The sequence below is a fragment of the Zingiber officinale genome, chromosome 5A, assembly GCF_018446385.1.
Source record: "Zingiber officinale cultivar Zhangliang chromosome 5A, Zo_v1.1, whole genome shotgun sequence".
Taxonomy (NCBI): Eukaryota; Viridiplantae; Streptophyta; class Magnoliopsida; order Zingiberales; family Zingiberaceae; genus Zingiber; species Zingiber officinale.
In genome coordinates this window covers 117,780,448-117,800,280 of record NC_055994.1, presented here as the reverse complement: position 1 = coordinate 117,800,280, position 19,833 = coordinate 117,780,448, and the positions used below count along the sequence as shown (strand labels likewise).

Sequence of the window (19,833 nt, the reverse complement as noted above, 5' to 3'; positions counted from 1 at the left end):
TATCCTTCTTCTGTCGCCGTGGAGGCATCGTGCGACCCTGCGGTTACTGCAGAGGGGTCGCATGACCAACGTGGTCGCACCGAAGGAGTCATGCAATCCCTGCGGCCATGGCTAGTCGCGCACAGCACCGAAGTCGTGCGGGCTCGCGAGTGGTGTCGGATTTCAGATTTTTTATAATTAAACTTAGGTTAATTTTTTTAATCAACTCCTAATTATGGTGGAGATAATCTAAAGAGACTTTATTAAACCCTAATAAAATTATCTAATTAATTTTATATTTCATTTATTTTAATTTAAAAATTATAATAAAATTTTTATTTATTTATTTCTCTATCTATTTTCATATCTTTTCCTTTTTTAAAAGATTATTTTTTATCTTGTTTATTTTTAAAATATTTATGTTAAATATTTTAGTTTTTAATTAATATATTTTATATTTAAAAAATACCGAAACTATATCGGCACGGTACGATACAGTACCGAAACTGTATCGTTCCGGTCCAGGACCGAAACTGTATCGTTCCGGTCCAGGACCGAAACTTCGGCACGGGTCGAAATTTTAAACCTTGATCTCTGAACAAAAATCATAAAAATAATAAAAAAAAATAGATACAAGTATGTGAAATATACTAATGAGATGATATAGGACACACATCTTGTCAAACTGAAGGAACCTATGTAACACTTAGGTTTACTCCCACATTTCATTAGAGGAGAAATAGGTTCCTCATGGTCTAGTAACTTTTGCCTACTGCTATTAGCATTGCCCATGTTGTTCTATGCCATATGCAGTTGTAGACTCGTTACGGGCCAGTTTGGTCACCATTAGTCAATTTTTCTAGTAAACATACTACAGTTAGTTATGAGGTAGAATCTATGTTTACAAGCAAACATCAAGCCTTATATTAGCCCCACCACTTTTTTTACCTACACTGCAAGTAATTTGATGGGAAAGATTTATAAAGTTCAATGGTGGATAAAAACCTATATAACCAACTCAAGGAATTGGGACTCCTGACTTCTTGTCTTATTATACACAAAATTGGAATGAGCTGAACTATAGGACTGGATTTTAATGTTAACAATAATGCAAATATATCCGGTAGATGAGATTGCTTATTCTATACACCAAAGCAGTCCACCCATTGTTTATAGCTTTTCTTTGTTAGAGAAAAAGAGCATGCAATGATAGTAGATATCTTCGGGGTACCTACTTAGCGAACAACCTAATTAGCCAAGGGAAGGAATTGCCCACCACTGGACAAAATGAGTTCCCTAAAAGGGAAATTCCAAAAATTTTATCCTTCCTTGGCCAAAGGGTCAATATGTTCTTGAATTCTTCCTTGCCCAAACAGTATGTCAAGTCCAGTTACTTCTCACTGCTGTTCACTTGTTAATGTGGGTAAGCCCTTTCAGAGTTTTCTCACTTTAACAAATAGTGCTTCCCATGAGGGGAAGCTTCCCAAAACCACTGGCGTGGAGCCACTTTAATCGACAATTGGGTTGAACTCAAGTATTTTGGACTACTTGAGTTTATGCTTATTTCACATTAATTAGTCAGTTTCCTCATCAGATATGTTAGGCTGCAACTTGTAACAATTTAGCAATTTGCAGACTCTTGCATTCATGTATTTGGATATCAAAATTTCAGAATTACGATCAGTTCTGTGTTTGAGATACTTCAGTTTGTATTTCTCTGTGGGATGATTCCAAATGTATGGTGTCAACTGAAGTTTCTGTTTTTCTTTTTGACTTGCCTCTTTATCTAACAAATTAACCATCATATTCATACCTGGTATATTGTTTGCCTTTACATTATTTTTTACTTAATTTTATGCAGTACATATGGTTCATCACGGACAGGGATTTCATTGCCTCGCTGCCTTTTCTATCTTAAACTCACCCATTACAACCATTCAGTTATCCAATTCTGGTAACAACTTTGTTGTAGGATTTCATACTGGACAGGTATCATTTACATCCCTTTTCGACTATTCTTATGCTTAATTGTTTTTGTAAAGACAATTCCAATTTTAATGATCTTGTATTTGTCATTTTGTCCACATTTCAGGTAATGGTGCTTGACATTGCATCATTAGCTGTACTGTTCTGTACAGATTGTGCATTGGGAACAAAGTCAACACTAATTTCTGCAAGTAGCTATGCTATTTCCCAACATGTTCTCCAAGAAATCAGTTCAAAGCAACCTTGTTCTCTGGCAGACTCTATAGAGGTGATACTCACCATCACCAAGGATTCACAAATTGCAATTATTGATAGCAAATCTGGGGTTATTATAGGCTCCAGATTACTTCAACCAAATAAGGAAGCCGTTGCAGTTTCCATCCATGTAATAGGTAAGTAGTTGGATAGAGCATTAGTTGAGGTAGTGAAGATAGTTTAACAATATATAGATTCTGTATATATGTAGAAGGCTCTGTTACACTACCTGAATCAATCACTGCTGATCTTGAGAACTGCTCCCAGAATCGGCCAGATGAAACTTCTCAAAGTGAAAACAATGAGTTGACAGAGAAAAAAGAACAAGGTTATCACTTGGAGGATGCTCTGTACCAATATGAAGTGTTAAAAGATCCACTACTTGTAATTTGTTTTACAAATGCCATCTGTTTCTATTCACTGAAGTCTGCGATGGAGGTTTGCTGGTTTAAATATGCATATTCTGATTTTTTTTTGTTTCATTATCTGAAATAGTACATTGTGTAATCATTAGGGAAATAACAACTTTACCCATAAGGTGAACCTATCGCAAAAAGTTTGTTGGTCAATGACTTTAAAGGTAGATGATATGGTATCTGGATTGGTGCTCCTATATGAAACTGGAACAATTGAGATAAGGTAAAAGACCGGCTTATTGTTTTTCTTCACCATTGATAGGTATCTTGATTGAACTAGTAGCATGCCATTTAAGGTTTGGATTTCAGCCTAACTTATTTTATGTCTCTGATAGGTGTTTACCTGGTCTGGAAATTAAAACAGAAACCTCTTTAATGTCCATACTCCGCTGGAGCTTCAAAACAAACATGGGCAAAACCATGAGTTTTTCTGACGATGGGAACATTGCTTTGGTAAGTTTACTCAACCAATGAACTTCTAAACCCTCGATTCAAAAAATTCAGATGATTAGCTAGTGCTTTATATAGCACTTCATGAAAATATTGAAGAATAGATTGCCCATGTATTCTGTCTCAGTAAAAGTCGAAAAAAATACTATGATAACTGATCCAGCTGCTAGTATATGTTAGTTAATACCAATAAGTACTCCAGTATTTATTAATTAAGAACAAGCAATAGACATGGCTACAGATGCCAGTTAATTAACAATGATCATTCTAGTCTCTAATACATTTGTAATGAAACAGAGCATCATCATGTACACTAATATTGGGTTTCAACTAAGCTTGGCCATAATTCTAAATCCTCTTCTGTTGATGAAATTAAGAAAGTTTGGACTCCTATAATTCCCTAATTGGCTATTGATGGTACAGGAAAGCTTCATAGTGACATCTTAGGAAATGTGTAATGTATGGCTAAATTTAGATTCTACTAGGTTAGGGAAGTTGATCAAAATGTTTTCTGGTTAAAATGAAAGATTATGGAGAAATTTAATTATGCAAATTTTCGTTTACTCATTAGGTAATATGATAACAGTTTGTTTTAGATTTGAACTCCTTAACTGCTGTTTTGACAGACCTTTTGGCAATTCAATTCATCACATCTTTCACTATAAATAGTTTACATCTGCCAACTTTGATTGCCCAAGCCAACCACTGTTTATGTTGTTACGTGGCTAGGGGATTTTTCAGTGGTATAATTTAGTTTTGGAAAAACCTCTGATCTTTTATTATGGCTTCTTTCATATTTAGACTAGCATACTTAGCTGTTTCATAATAAATTGAATTAAACACTATGTAGATAAGTTGTTGTCATGATAACTGCTAGGAAGAGACGCTAGATGATTGCCATTTCTAATGAAAAAGCATTGCTGCCATATTTTTTCATTTTATTGTACATATCATGTTCCACATAATTTGTCTGGGTGATAGAACCTTATATTACTCAAACTCAAGTATGTGTATCCAACACTTCTGTGTATCCAAGCATCCACTAATTCATTTCTAAAAATGTTTATAAGTGATTGGGTTGTCAAGTGTCGAGTCAAAATGTCAGTTAGACTACCAATGTCAGACAATGTACGGAGGGGGTAAAAGGAAGAGTTCAATTATTAGAGGAAGAGCCCTATGTTGACACTAGGATTTGATTAGGGAACATGTCCTAAATGGTTTTGGTCTAAATCGCCTAGAGATCATGTTAGCCTAAGCTTGATTGTGTACCAAACTTCTAGAAAGTGCAAGCTGAAGCCAGTTTTTTCTGCACTAACAAGCTCTTGACAGTATATTACAAGGAACATCAGAAAAAAAGTACAAGGAGCAAGCTAGAATTCTATAACCTGTAGGCAGGTACTATTTTAAGATTTAAAGATTTGAGTAGGTAATCACTTGGGTCAAATCTTAAGCTATTAACAGTGTGAGACATATGAATCTATGTTATTATCAATCTTAATGTTAGCACCAAAGGATTGCACCCAACCTATGAAAAGTACCCCTTTTGCTGTTGTTTTAAGTAATCTTATGTCTTCAAGAAACTTTTTAGAGTGAATTTTCAGAGAGGATAAGAATACAATCATAGTTGGCCAATTCATATGGCTAACATAATTGCAGATTCTCAGTGGTATATTTACGCAATATATGCTAGTGTGCATCACTATAGGGTGAATAACGATTTGCTTCGATCGTGTTTGTTCCAATCAATTTTGTGTGCTCGTCTATAATAGATTTATACATAGCGGAAAGATAAATATAAAATAAAACACAAGCATACAACAAATCATTTTTATGTGATTCGGAACTCTCCTGTTCCTACTACACAGCCTATCATCCTAGCGATAATGCCACTATCTTTGTCGGATACCTTCTGAAGGCGGAGAAACCTCTTACAATTCCTATTTTTATAAGCAACAATAGCCATTTACAAGCAACAATAACCGAATACAAAGATAAGAATGAAAATAAAATACAATGTAAATAAACTATTTACACAAGAGATCTTGCTTTGCTTGCTTATAGTTGATTTGGATTGTCTCTTGATGTTTGTATATGTAGCAACACTCTTCCAAAACCTCCAAGAATTAGCGTCTTAAATCTTCTACAAAACCCTCTTTTATAGGATTCAAGTCAGAGTTGGAAATCGCCCAACAGTCCCATTAGTTGATTGCTCTATCGGAATTCAAACGTTGCACCCGCAAAACAACTCTTTTGCTTTGACCACAACAATCAACTGCTTATTACCATCAATTGACTGAAAAGTCGAGCGTCGTAGTCTAGTTATGAACTTTCTATTTGTTGAAGAGTGACATCAGTCGATTGTAATCGGTCAAGTTGATTAGTCGAGTTACATTTGCTACAACAATGTCATTGATCAATTTCTCATACCCAACAGTCGGCTCGTATATAGCAAACCCCCTCAAACTTAAACTCAAACTTGGAGTTTAGAGGTCCATCAGTTGATTATTAGTCTATAACAGTTGACTAATATTTTTGTTTTAGATTTACTAAGCTAAATTCTTACCTTGCCTAGTATTTGATTGAGTTCAATCTACTAGGACTTTCTTTACCTAGCATCCGATCAACCTTGACTTATTGGGATTTCCTTTGCCTAGCATTCGGTCAACCTTGATCTAACTTCTTACTAGGACTTTCTTTGTCTAGCATCCGATGAACCTTAACTTATCGGTCTTCTTTGCTTAGCATCTGATCAACCTTGACCTACCGAGACTTCCTTTGTCTATCATTTGATTAATCTTGACATGTTGGAACTTCATCATTGCCTAACATCTGGTCAACCTTGACCTGTCATGACTTGACTACCAAGCATCGACTCTTTCTTGACCTATATAGACTTTCCTTATTGTCAAGCGGTCAACCTTAACCTACTTGGACTTCACATCTCATGTTAATTGTTCGGTCCTCCATAATCCACTTGGACTTCATCTTTGTCAACTCTGTATCAAGCTTTCAACCGTTAAATGTTCTCCATAACCCACTTGTCTTCGCCTCTCATGCTAACTCCTGGTTAGACTTTCAATTGTCAAGTATCCAGTCAATCGTTACCTACTTGAACTTCTCGACTTGTTAACGCCCTATTGGACTTCTAAACGCTAAGTATCCGATCAACTGTGATCCACTTAAATTTCTTCACTCTCAAGTATCCGATTAACCTTGACCTATTTGACTTTTCACTCTCACATCAAACAATTGATTAAACATCAAAATTCAACTCTAGCCAATTCGAGCTTGGTCAATTGAGCTTAGTTAACCTTGACCAGAAGCTGGTTGCACCAACAATCTTTTCCTTTTTGATGTTTGACAATGTTTTTAAGTCACACGACTCACACTAGCATGTTAGCTCAACATTCTATTGAAAATATAAATGAAGGTTTCCTAACTTAAAATCATTCATTCTCGTCCATTGGCATACATCAAAAAGACCTTGCAAAATTCATTCTCTTCCTCCATTTCAAACTTATGTCATTATCTCAATGAAGGTTCTCTGCCTTCTATTTTTTTCTTCAAAGTTTAACCTTGAGCATACAATCCTTCAAAGATACATATCTCCTCCTTAGTTCATTTATCATGCGTTTAAGGTGGACCTCTCTCTCAAAACATGATTCATTTTAATCATTACACCAACAATGTTTTGGGGTTTCTAAACCTTTAGGAAGTTCCAATTTTATATCATGAGGTTAAAAATTCAATCCTGAATCCTAACCTCCCCTTAATTCCTTATTCTCTTTTTTAACATTCCTTTCTCATTTTCACTAAGAATTTTACTTTTGAATGTTTATCCAAGCAAATCATAGGGTTAAGGTTAGCTAAAATACTGAGTAAATTTAGACAAGTGAAACAACCTGAATCAATTACAATTCTACTTAACATTCGATTGATGATACTAATAGTCGACTAATAACATCAACAATCAACTGTTATTTCTGAAACAATCAATTGTCTGAATATTTTTACAAATTGAATTATATATACACAAATAATTTTACAATTTTCAAAAAACATAAACATTCATATGTCAAACACTACTAGGGAAAAATAATTTTCTAAAAAATATTTATTATTTTTAAAGAATGATACAAAGTTTGACACATTGAAACCTTCAATGTTTCACTCTTAACTTTATATCAACCTTATCAATGGTGATTTTTATCAACAAATAGAGTTCACTAAGATTTTCCAGAATGATTTTAAAATGTTTTTCAAAATCAATTTCCAACTATGATCTATGAGCTGAATGTACATAATTTGTACAATAACTTTCCCTATAATTGGTCAACACAAAATTCATGTGATTTGATGAAACTTAGCTTATGTAGGTGCACTATAGCAGCACCTTGAACTTAACTCATCATTCTAACATCTCACTTGTTTCTAATGTGCCTCAATACACTAGTATCCTATGACTCTTGCGAGATGTAAAAGAGTTCTTCCCTAAACTAAGAGTTCATGTATATCTATCTAGACATTCCTAAGTTGACCAAATGCATATTTCAAAAGAAATTTAACATATTTGAATGATACATGTATGTCATGGATATATCATGGCACGCAAACATAAAAAAAGGCAGCCCGGTGCACGAAACTCCCGCCATGCAGGGTCCTGGGGAAGGATCACGCAGCCTTACCCTGCTTTTTGCAAGAGGCTGTTTCTAGGATTCGAACCCGTGACCTTTTGATCACAAAGCAACAATTTTGCACTAAGGCTCCCTTCATGGCACGCAAACATGATAAGTATAAATAGCATGATAATGTAAGGATACCTAGATCTCCAATCTAAGTGTTATCATCTAATATTGTGTCAAATATAAAATTTGACACAACTAGACAAACTCCTTTGAATGTGACAAAAAAACCTAAACTTCGCACACTTTAGATTTTATTCTACCGTGTCAATTTTAAGTTTTTTTTAATAATTATTTATTTTATGTAATTAATTTAAACAATTCTTAAGGAGGATGTGTGGAGGATGTGTGATATTTCGAAGAGGCTTTTATAAACCCTAATTAAATTATCCTAATAAAATATATTTAAAATAAAAATAAATTAAATAAATTTTATTAATTAATATTCTGAAAAAAATAATATTTTAAATTTCATTTAAAATTTTTAAAAAATAAATAATAAATATTATTTATATAATAATATATTTTTTATTATTTTAAATTTCATTTAAATTTTTTAAAAAAAATCTTTAAAAATTCTAATAAATTATATATATATTTTTTACTATTTAAAATATATATTATTTAATTAATAATTAAATAGTTAATTTATATAATTTTTATTAATATAAAATAATATCTTGTATTAATTTATATACTTATTATTATTATTATTATTATTATTATTATTATTATTATAGATACTTTCATTTTAATTTGAATTATCGATATATCAATTTATTTAAATAAAATTATTTTTAATTATTTTTTCTAACAATATTAAATTATTCAATAATTGAGAATTTATAATAAATTAATATACAACTTATTTTTATATACACAATAAATATATTTATCTTATAATTACTATAAATAAATAAAAAATACCGAAACTGTATCGGCACGATACGATACCGAAACCGTATCATTCCGGTCTGAGACCGAAATCTCGGCACGGGTCGAAATTTTAAACCTTGCTCTTAATTATTAGTGTAGTATATATTGAAATAATTCTAAAAAACGTTTATGACAAAGTCCCTAGGGAAATTATGTTGAGAATTTTAGAAAGAGAAACGTGTTAGTATAACATATATTAAAATAACTAAGGATATACAAGAGTGAAGACTCTAGAGGATTAACTGAAGCATTACATATAAAAATAGACTCTAAATTCATGTCTTTTTTTACACTAATTATGGATAAACTCACTAGACATATTTAAAACACGTTATAATAGTGCATGCTTATTCTTGATGATATTGTTTTGGTGGATGAGATACCTGAAAAACTAAATGTTAAGCTTGAATCTTGACAGGAGACATTGGAAGTTAAAGGTTTTAGGTTTAGTAGAGCAGAGACTTAATATAGGTTTTAGATTTAGTAGAGCAGAGACTTAATATATGAGTTTAAGTTTAGTAGTAGACGTAATAAGATAATTATCATAGTAGGGAATGATGAGCTACCGATAACTTGAAAGTTTTAACTATAGATGTTGATACAGATGTTTTACATATGATACAAACAAGATGATTGAAATAAAAGAAAATGTTATGTGTTTTTTGAGATTGCAAGGTACCTCTAAACTTTAAAAGAAAGTTTTATAAAATGGCGGTTAGATCTGCTATGTTGTATATAGCTGAATGTCGGTTGTGAAGCAAGCACATGATTAAAAAATAAGTCACGGAGAAAAAAATGTTAAGATGGATATGCGGACATGAAAATGGATAGGATAAGAAATGATACCATTAGAGTGAAAATCAAGCGACCAATAAATGTTCCATTTAGATGATGTGAGACCATAACAAATTTGTACATTAAGGACGGAGACCAAAGAAGAAATAAGATTAAATGTAGATGAGGATATAGTAGAGAATCAAGCCTAATGACATAGGAGGATCCTTGTAGGTTAGCTCAGGAAGTGGGATAAAGACTTGGATGTTATTGTACCCTTGTAAGCTTTAAACTTCAAAAAATTGGAAGAAATCCATGGCCTCCTTTAATCACCTATAAACATATGAATTTGGTGACAACCCATGCCGTCCGAAATGGCCAGTTCTTATTGTTCCAGCGTGGGACCAACATCAATAGCTATGCAAGAATCCTATGTTTGTGTGCATCCTCACGTGCTTGCTACCGACATAGAGCATGTCATAGGAAACTTTTATCAATTACAAGAAATCAAAAGGGGATGTTATAAATGCTCTAAAATTTACCCAGCAGCAACACACATCAATCAAAGATTAGCACTGGAGAGGGCAAGCAGTGACTCTTCGGACAGGTCAGATTTGATGTATTTGCTATTTGGAGTCTCGGAAGAAAGAAGGATTGTCAGTCAGTCAACAATCGTCCGTGGTCTATAAAATCACGACCATCCGACTAAATTGCAACCAACAATGTCCGGGAGGAATCATGAAGGAAATCGATTAGAGAAAAGAGATTAGGGATTCTAGGATTTTTTTTTAATATAATGGTTTAATTGAAACTTTTAAATTAAAATAAATAATATAAATTTATAATAGTGTTATAGTTTATATAACAGTGTTGTAAATATATTATTCTTATAAAATGTTATATATATCCATTATATAAACAATAATGTTATATGTATGCGGAATAGTGTTATAGATTCTTTATACAACTGTAATATTTATTATGTTATATAAACTGTAATAAATAAATAAATAAATATAGATATATATATTAAATCGTAACTACACAAATATATATTATATAAATTAATAATTAATTAACTAAACTGATAATTAATTAATATAATTATTTTATATAAATTTATATTTTTGTTATTATTTTTTATATTAAATAAAAAATATTATTAAGTTAAAGTAAAAATAAAAAATATTTAAATTAAAAATTTTAAACTCATATTGTAATTTATTCAATTTGAAATCAATTTATCCTTAAATTATTTTTTAAAAATATATAATTTTAAAAATTAATAAATAATTTTGATTTTTTTTAAAAAAATATATGATTTTAATTGTTTTAAGTCAATTTAGCTTTAATTCTCTCTCTATATATAAATTAATTAACCAAACTGATAATTAATTAATATAATTGTGATTTGTAAATTTATATTTTTGTTATTATTTTTATACCAAATAAAAAATGTAAATAAATTAAAGTAAAAAAAAAATATTTGAATTGAAAATTTTAAACTTGTATTTTCAATTAATTCAAATTTGAATCAATCAAACTTTAAATTAATTTTTTTTTAAAAAAATAATTTAAATTTTGACCACACCTAGTGGGATAAATCTTGGTTGTTGTTGTTGAAAAAATAATTTAAATTTTAAAAAGTATTTTAAAATTTTGAAATCATTTAAAATTAGTAAATAATATTAAAATTGTTCATCTATTAATTTTTTTAAAAAATATATGATTTTAAATAAATTCCCAAAATATAATTTAATGTTTAAATTAATTTTTTAAAAATTGTAAACTTATAAATATATTTAAAAATGGTTTTAACTCGTGGGCATATAAAAATAATTTAAATTTTGACCACACCTAGTGGGATAAGTCTTGGTTGTTGTTATTGAAAAAATAATTTAAATTTTACAAAGTATTTTAAAATTGTGAAATCATTTAAAATTAGTAAATAATATTAAAATTGTTTATCTATTAATTTTAAAAAATATATATGATTTTAAATAAATTCCCAAAATATAATTTTAATGTTTAAATTAATTTTAAAATTATAAACTTATAAATATATTTAAAAATGGTTTTAACTGTGCATATGTTTATCGTTATCCTAAGTATATAACATTTTTTATTCTTGTGTCCGTTTAAGTTCAATTTTTAGTAGTGAATCAAGATATGCTAATGGGCACGTGGAGAAATCAATATTAATACTACATCTCATGGAATAATTATTTGATTTGGGTCTTGAAAATGAATGGGGTTGATCTAACAAGGATTTTGCAAGAATCAATACTTCCATAGCAAGATTGCATGTTATGATATATCAATTTTAATTTGAGTTAATGATACATTGATTTTCATCAAAGAGATATATTTATTTACTTTTGTCTAATAATATTAAGTTGTTTAATAGTTAAAAAGTTATAAAGTCAATATGGAAATTATTTTTTAAAATCAAAATATATAGTACAAGCACATATTTATCTAAGAATTATTATATATTTAGATACTGTATACATTACATTAATAAGTCAAAATCATCATCTCTTTGCTGTGTAATATAAAATTTAATATCATCTACATTTGTAAACACAATTTTATTTTTTTTAAAATACAAAAAATGCATTAAAATTTACATTAAATTACAAGAATAATTTGAAATGGTGAGAATTTGAGTTCACTATACATCTATATAAATATAACATAAGTAATATCCATAATCATCAATTCTCCAAATTTGTGACAATTTGAAGCCAAAAATCTATCTTTGACATGCAAGTTATTTCAGTTAAAGTAAGACTTTGTTATAAAACTTCAAGTGATTAAGACTATTTTATTATATGGAACAATAATAAAAGTATAAAATTTCAAAATTATACCTCCGTATGCAAAATTTAATAGATATCAAATATGTCAAGAGAAAATATTGAAATATGAACACAGTAATAAACACCAGAAATATAAAATCATAAGTGAGCATTTATAGAAATCAAATATTAATAAAAATAAATTTTAAATTAATATACACTAATATTTAAAAAACATCAAAGCTGTATGAATATAGCATGATATGATACCGAAGTCTTATCATTTCGGTCTTAGACCAAAACTTCGGTACTTCTCAAATTTTTAAACCTTGCTCTATGTTGCATGCATTTTCCACATGATAGTTCAAAAAACAAATAAAAAGTAGTGTGCACATGCATGGTTAATATAGTGTACGAGGGTAAGCAATTAGACCTTTTTTTGGAAAATTACTTAATCGAGAATAAATTGAAAAAATGAGAAAATGGAAATTTTATTTAGTTTAGTTTCATCTAGTTTGATTTCGGTTAAATTTCTTATTTTGAAATGGTAGTTGTTGTGTACGAATCGCAAGTGCACGATCGTTATCAAATAATAAAATGTATCGATCTCATGAAGACTATATATAAAGTACTAATTGAATTGGGAAGCTAGTTATCTAAAGAATCAAATTGCGTGAGAGAGAGAATTGAGAGAGTTGAGAGAGTCTAGGGCCAACAAGAGGTCGAGAACAAGTGAGGGGTCATTAAGAAGTCTAGATTGGGGGAACAATCCTAGAATTTCGATTTCGCCACGATGATGGCATCCTAGTTGTGACGCCCCAGAGGAGTCCTTATCAGAGAAAAATTCGGCAGCATCTCCTCTGTACCGGTGACAATCTGAATGCATAAATACACAACTCAATCCTCGGCCAACATGGCCGGAACATAAGCAATAATTTAAATAAACATTCCATGCAGTTATATATATATATATATATATCAAACCTGCTCCACTACAGTGAAGAAAACACAACCCACAACGGAAAACCATCGCAGCGGAAAACATGGGCAGCATACCAAAATCTCGATATAAGATCCATGAGTGCCAGAAACACACATCACAAGTATGTATATCACATAACAAGAAAGTAAAAGACCAAAAATAGAAAACCGTCACGACATGGAGTTGGGACTAGCAACTGAAATCTCCTGACGGCTTCAACCTAAAATAGGAAATAATCAGCGGAGTGAGTTTAAGAACTCAGCGGGTATCTATCAGACATGCATAGTAAGCTATAGCTATCAGCAACAATCATGCAGTAAAGTCTTCTGAATAATAACAAGAAATGCAAAGCTGAATAACAGAAGAAGCTGTACTCACCAGGACCTCCTATCCGAATACAAGAGTCGTCAGACCAAATAATAGGAAATGCAAAACTGAACAACAGAAGAAGCTGTACTCACCAGGACCTCCTATCCGAATACAAGAGTCGTCAGACCAAATATCTCATGTCTCCTGTATGCATGTCAATCATATGCAACTACCAAAATGTAGTATCTAAAATGCAACAATCACAAGTAATAAATGCAATCCATGCATATGATGCAAATGACATGGTCACCCCTGACGCCAGTCAGCCACCTCACACGCAATGGTGAGGTCAGTGGGTAGGGCTATGACAACCATGCACCCTGTGTCATAGTCAAGAGGAGGGATCCCTGCTCGCTACCACGCTGCAGTCACACTACCTATGAGCAGACCAGCGGAGCCCTGACAGAGTAAACTGCACACACCCTGCCTGATGTACCACTGACCCATGAGTGGTTGTGTGTGCAGATCATGTAACTGGCGATGTGCTCAACTATAAAGGATTCGACAATCGCTCAACATGCAATCATGCAAAATGGTGCATGACACTAAAGCATGTAACTCTTGAAAATATCAACCTCCATATAATATGTACCAAAAGGAAAATCGAGTCCATAACAAGGATCTAGGTATATATGGCAGATAATAAAACTAGGTACACATACCAGAAAATAAATCTAGGTACACATGCCAAGTATATCTAGTAGCTAGGCCTATACCCGGTAATGCATTGTATGTCACTACGCCTATGATCATAAATACACATGGCAAGAATTAAGAGGCATAAACATAAATGCATAATAGATAATAATATGGGCATACTACGGGTATCAAGTAGTGGCATACTAAGCAAATATAAACATAACCATTACTACTAGCTATAACCTATTACGTATATCAGAATGACAATATCAAAAGAGATAAGTCAAAGGCACCCGTCGTAAAAAGAAGATAGTATCAGATAAAGTCCACTTCGTGATGCCGTCTCAAACAAATCCTGTATCAAAGTATTTTACTTAGCTAAGTTCCTTTGAAATAAATAGCTAAATAAAATTCCCTAAACTAGTTAGAGAAAATCCTAATCGATATGATCATTAATCCTAAATATTGATTACCCCACTAATCTAATCCATCGATCAACTACCAAATAACCATCAAAATCAACACTAAAACTTACCCGATTTCATTGCCATCCACTGTTGGAAAATGCTAACTGAAGGTGTCTGCTGCCGGAGATCTATGGCCTGGGCTACTACGAAGCTACTGCCAGAAACAATCACTCTTGGTTAGCACAACATTCCACAACGAAATCAAACCTTTACAAGTCTAACACCTACCCTCAGAACTAGATCCACTTCCCCTCGGACGAAATCTGAATGTTGCTGTGACGGCGAGTCAACCAGATGAAAGATGATGGACCTAAGGCTAGGGCATGGCCGAAGGTAAGCTCGACGATGATGGTGGCGGATTGAGTGTGTGCGGAGACGGCAGAGGAAGAAAGGGAACCAGCGGATCGGGAGTCGACGTCGCGATGGAAGCTAGGGCACAACTTGGAGGGATAAGCGATGCCTATGCTCTGGCTCGACCCACAACAGCCGATGGTGGCTCCTAGCAGTGGGCGGCGATTGATTTGTGTAGGCGATGAAGAGAGCTCGGGTGAAGAGGGAAGCGAACCTGCTATGCTATCGCCGGTGACGAAGGCTTCACTGGCGGTGGCTGGTCGGTCGTGGACTTTGACGTCGAGGTTGGCGGCGCACGGACAGAGAAGGGAGAGAAGAGGGGATCGACGCGAGGAAGAGAAGGCTCGAGGCTTTCCTTGGCCGAGGGGTTTTGTATTCGTGGGAGACGAGGCGTTACGAAGCGGTGCCGTCGGGTTGGGGAGGCGAAGAGCTCGGGAGAGGCGACGGTGGCTCGGCGTCGCGAGAGGGGAGAAGGAAGAGGAGGGGATCGGGCGGTGGTGTTTAGGGCACCGTGATTTTGTTTTAGGTTTATAAAATTTGAACTTAGGTTTAGGAAAAAATCAAAACCTAGGTTTATTCCTCAATCAACTCCCACTAAATGGTTATTCCAAACAGGCTTTTCCCAAGCCTATAAATTCATCCCCTTAAACTCGTCATACGAGCTCCGATAAAATCCCAGAAAATTCTTAAAAAATCCGTTAAGGTTATTCGTCCATTAAACCTTATTATTTTATTATTATTTTGTTACGATATTTTACATTCTCCCCCACTAATAAAAATTTAGTCCCAAAATTTTGTTATCTATCATCAGCATGTACTAGCAATAGATAAACAGTATGAATACTGAACGGAACTCTATCCCACGTACCTCAAGTAAAATGATGGGGGAATCGAGCTCGAATCTTATCCTCGAGTTCCCAGGTAGCCTTCTCGTCAGAATGATACTGTCATCCAACTTTAACCAACCAAATTGTCTTGTTCCGCAGCTGACGCTCCTTGTGGTCCAAAATCTGTATCAGAACTTCCTCGTAGGTAACGTCAGACTGAATGAGAACTGATATATCTGACAGAACATGTGTTGGGTCGGGTACGTATCTCCTCAGCATAGACATATGGAATACATTGTGAATGTCTGCCAGAGACAGTGGTAGCGCCAGACGGTAAGCTACCGCTCCAATCCTCTCCAAGATCTGGAAAGGCCCAATGTATCATGGAGCTAGTTTATCTCGGAGACCAAATCTCTTCACCCCTTTCGTGGGTGAGACTCTCAAAAATACATGATCGCCAGTAGAGAACTCCAGGGGTCTCCGTCTCCGATCAGCATAACTCTTTTCCCAAACCTATAAATTCATCCCCTTAAACTCGTTATACGAGCTCTGATAAAATCTCAGAAAATTCCTAAAAATTCTTAAAAATTACTTTAAAGTTATTCCCCCATTAAACCATATTATTTTATTATTATTTTGTTATGGTATTTTACACTAAGTATTGTTTACTTTCCTATCTCTTTATTTGTTTGCATGTAAGTGGGTCTATCTCGAAATACCGATATAGACTTTTGGAATTATATTAGTGTGCATATCCAAACGCGGCGTCTACTTTCGAGGCGGCATTGCAAGTTCGGCCGCTTTCTCATGGAGGCCCTGTCACAAACCCCACGGTCCCCTACTTGCCCTCTACTTCGTGACACCGAATCGGGGTAGAACCATTAAGATCTGTGGTAGCTTATAGTGCCCCTGTTGGGGAAGAACGTCATCCTCTCATTGCATACTGGTTTACTTTCATGACCGACTTTCCACGTCTTGGACATTTATGGGTCTGAGAGTTAGGTTCACCTTTCAGTCCTTTCCCATGTCTCATGAATGTCACAACCGTGTATGCACAATAAAGTTGGACCATGTAATAAACATATCATGCAATTGAGAAAGGTAAACAATTACTTAAATTCATTGTCAATGATTACATTGGACTATTCTCCAATCCTAAAATCAAGGGAACTGCTCCATAGAGATGAAGTTTCAACTGAAAGACATGAAATACAACAATCGACAACTCAAAATTAGAAATGGAGAGAAGAGAAAGCTTAGCCAAGGGTTGTTGGTGTCTTCGGAAGGAACTCCAAGCTTCAATGGTGGATGGATCGATAGGGAAAACCCTTCTCCCCGAGTTAAGAGGCCTGCCTACTGTCAAAATTGCTTGGAAACCTCCCAACCGGAGGGGCAAATTACACATAGCACGATGATAGGCCACAAATGTCACGTGCACAAATCAAATTAACAATCTATAATCAACCATAACCCTTGCGCTTCCGAGAACTCGGAAGCACAAGAGGTTTATGAAGTGAGCATTTCGCTGGGCTTCGCGCAAAAGCGAGCGGCGTTTGCTTCGCAGAAATATTTCTTTTTTATTTTTTTTATTTTATTTAAAGCCCTAAATAAACCTCTTCGTCTGCCAGGCTGCTTCTTCACATTTGCCTCTACTACTGCTTTACATCTGTCGCTGCTGCTTCTTGGCGTCTGCCGCTGCTTCTTCGCATCTGCCGTTACTGCTTCTTGGTGTCTGCCGCTGCTTCTTCGCATCTGCCGCTGCCGCTTCTTCGATCGCCTCTTCGTTTCAAGGTAAGTTCTCAATTTTTGTTAAATCCTTAAGTTCGAGGCATCCTGGGATTCCTGTGCCGTCGGTGGCGTCCTGCGACGCTTCCGGTGGTGCCAGAGGCGTCGCGAGAAGCCTCCACGGCGCCGAGAGGCGTTGCAGGAGGCCTCCGGTGGCATCGGAGGCGCCTTCGGTGTCGCGGACGTGAGCTGCAGAATCGTGATTTTTTTTTGAACTTTGCATTTCATTAATTCAATCAACTCTCAATTTAAATGGGTAGTTCAAATAGTCTTTCAGAAATCCTAATTAATTTATCCTAATAAAATATAGAAAAACATATTTAAAATAAAAAAAATCTAATAAATTTATTAATTCAGGAAAGTCAAATTTAAATATATTTAAAATAATTTTTGTGAATAGATTTTATTAAATCAAAAAAATTAAATTTAAATATATAAAAACAAATTAAAATATTAAAAAATTGATACATTTTATTAATTCATATAAATTTAATTTAATGATATGAAAAATAAATAAAATTCTTTAAAAATCTAATAAATTTTATTAATTTATATAAATCAGATTTAAATATATAAAAAATATTTAAAATAAAACAATCTAATAAATTTTATTAATTCTAAATCAGATTTAAAATAAAAAAAATCTAATAAATTTTATTAATACATATAAATCAGATTTAAATATATATTTAAAATAAAAATTTTTTACTTAATTTAATTAATTCATATAAATTATATTTATATTTTGATAATTTATTTTTTTATTGTTTTATATTTTTTTTACTTATTGATTGTTTATTATTGATTACAGCGGTCTTGACTTTTGATTTTTAACCATGTCAAATATAACAATTTCATCCACTCGAAAAGATATTACTTGGAATTATGCAACATCTTCGGATCCTAAAAATTCAAATATTGTCGATTGTTTTTTTTGCGATAAAATAACAACTGGAGTTATTTATCGACAAGCTACATTTGATTGGGAGCAATAGAAATGTGAAAACTTGTCTAGAATGTCCCGAGCATGTTAAATAAGAAATTAGAGAGTTCGTGCAAAAAAAAAAAAAAGAGTAATTTGAAAAATCAAATGGATGATATTCCTCATTCTGATGATATAGATGATCTGGAAGATTTGGAAGAACATGACAATAATCATTAAACTAAAGTGAAAGGAAACAGTCAATATCTGATCCAAGCATCCATCCTACGGTCCAAGGTAACCTATTAATTTTTATTTTATGAAAGATGTCGATAAAATTGTCAAACAAAGGTGTGTAAAAAATGAAGGATAATTTGATGAAAATAAAAAGAAGCTAAGTGATAATGTAGTTGAGAAATTTACAAGATGGATATATGATGCTGGAATTCCTTGCAATGTTGTTAAATATGATTCTTTTGAGCCTTGCATTGAAGCTATTGGACAATTTGGATTGAGGATGAAACCTCCATCATATCATGAAGTGAGAGCTAAGTATTTGAAGGAGTTGGCAAATACGAACTCGCTTCTCAAATCCCATGAAGAAGATCATGCTAAATTTGGGTGCACAATCATGGCAGATGGATGGATGGATAAAAAGGGTAGGACTCTTATAAATTTTTTGGTGAATGACCCCAAAGGAAGCGTATTTGTTGAATCAATTGATGCTTCAGGCTATTTGCACACCGCTGACAAGATGTTTGAGTTATTTTCTAAATTTGTGTATCGTATTGGAGAAAAAAATGTGGTTCATATTGTTACAAATAATGCAAGCTGCAATGTCAGTGTAGGTAATATTTTAAATTTTGGTTACTTCCAATTAATAATTGTATCATTTTTTTTAATTTTGACTAATTTTATTTTTCAGGTCATCTTTTGGAAAACCGATTTGTATTGGACTCCCTGTACAACTCATTTTTTAAATTTGTTGCTCGAGAAAAAAAAAGGCAGCCTGGTGCACGAAGCTCTCGCTATGTCGAGTCCCTGGGAAGGATCCATTGTACACAGTCTTAAATTTGTTGCTCGAGGATATATTAAAAATTCCTCATCTTAGAAAATTGCATAAACGAGCATTGATGGTGAATGGTTATATTTACAATAGACCACAAGTATTTAGCATGATGAAAGAGTTTACTGGATAGAGAGACATGGCCA

At 33.2% G+C, this 19,833-nt stretch overlaps 2 protein-coding genes across 5 annotated transcripts in view; both read left to right on the top strand.

The window, feature by feature from the left end:
* Nucleotides 1-3,125, top strand: part of LOC121981474 (syntaxin-binding protein 5-like) — a 65,054-nt gene extending 61,929 nt beyond the window's left edge. For 2 of the 4 annotated variants that reach the window (XM_042534009.1, XM_042534008.1), the window contains exons 13-17: nucleotides 1,841-1,968; nucleotides 2,072-2,357; nucleotides 2,432-2,658; nucleotides 2,735-2,859; nucleotides 2,972-3,125. In XM_042534009.1, coding sequence (XP_042389943.1) covers nucleotides 1,841-1,968; nucleotides 2,072-2,357; nucleotides 2,432-2,658; nucleotides 2,735-2,859; nucleotides 2,972-3,110 — 905 coding nt within the window. In that variant the 3' untranslated portion in view covers nucleotides 3,111-3,125. Of the gene's footprint in view, nucleotides 1-1,840; nucleotides 1,969-2,071; nucleotides 2,358-2,431; nucleotides 2,659-2,734; nucleotides 2,860-2,971 lie in introns of those variants that run through there. The other 2 variants (XM_042534010.1, XM_042534011.1) reach the window with 2 other exon arrangements.
* Nucleotides 3,126-15,192: 12,067 nt separating this feature from the next.
* Nucleotides 15,193-19,833, top strand: part of LOC121979928 — a 29,456-nt gene continuing 24,815 nt past the window's right edge. The window contains exons 1-2 of the mRNA XM_042531903.1: nucleotides 15,193-15,459; nucleotides 17,543-17,705. Of these exons, the coding sequence (XP_042387837.1) occupies nucleotides 15,193-15,459; nucleotides 17,543-17,705 (430 nt within the window). The remainder of the gene's footprint in view (nucleotides 15,460-17,542; nucleotides 17,706-19,833) is intronic.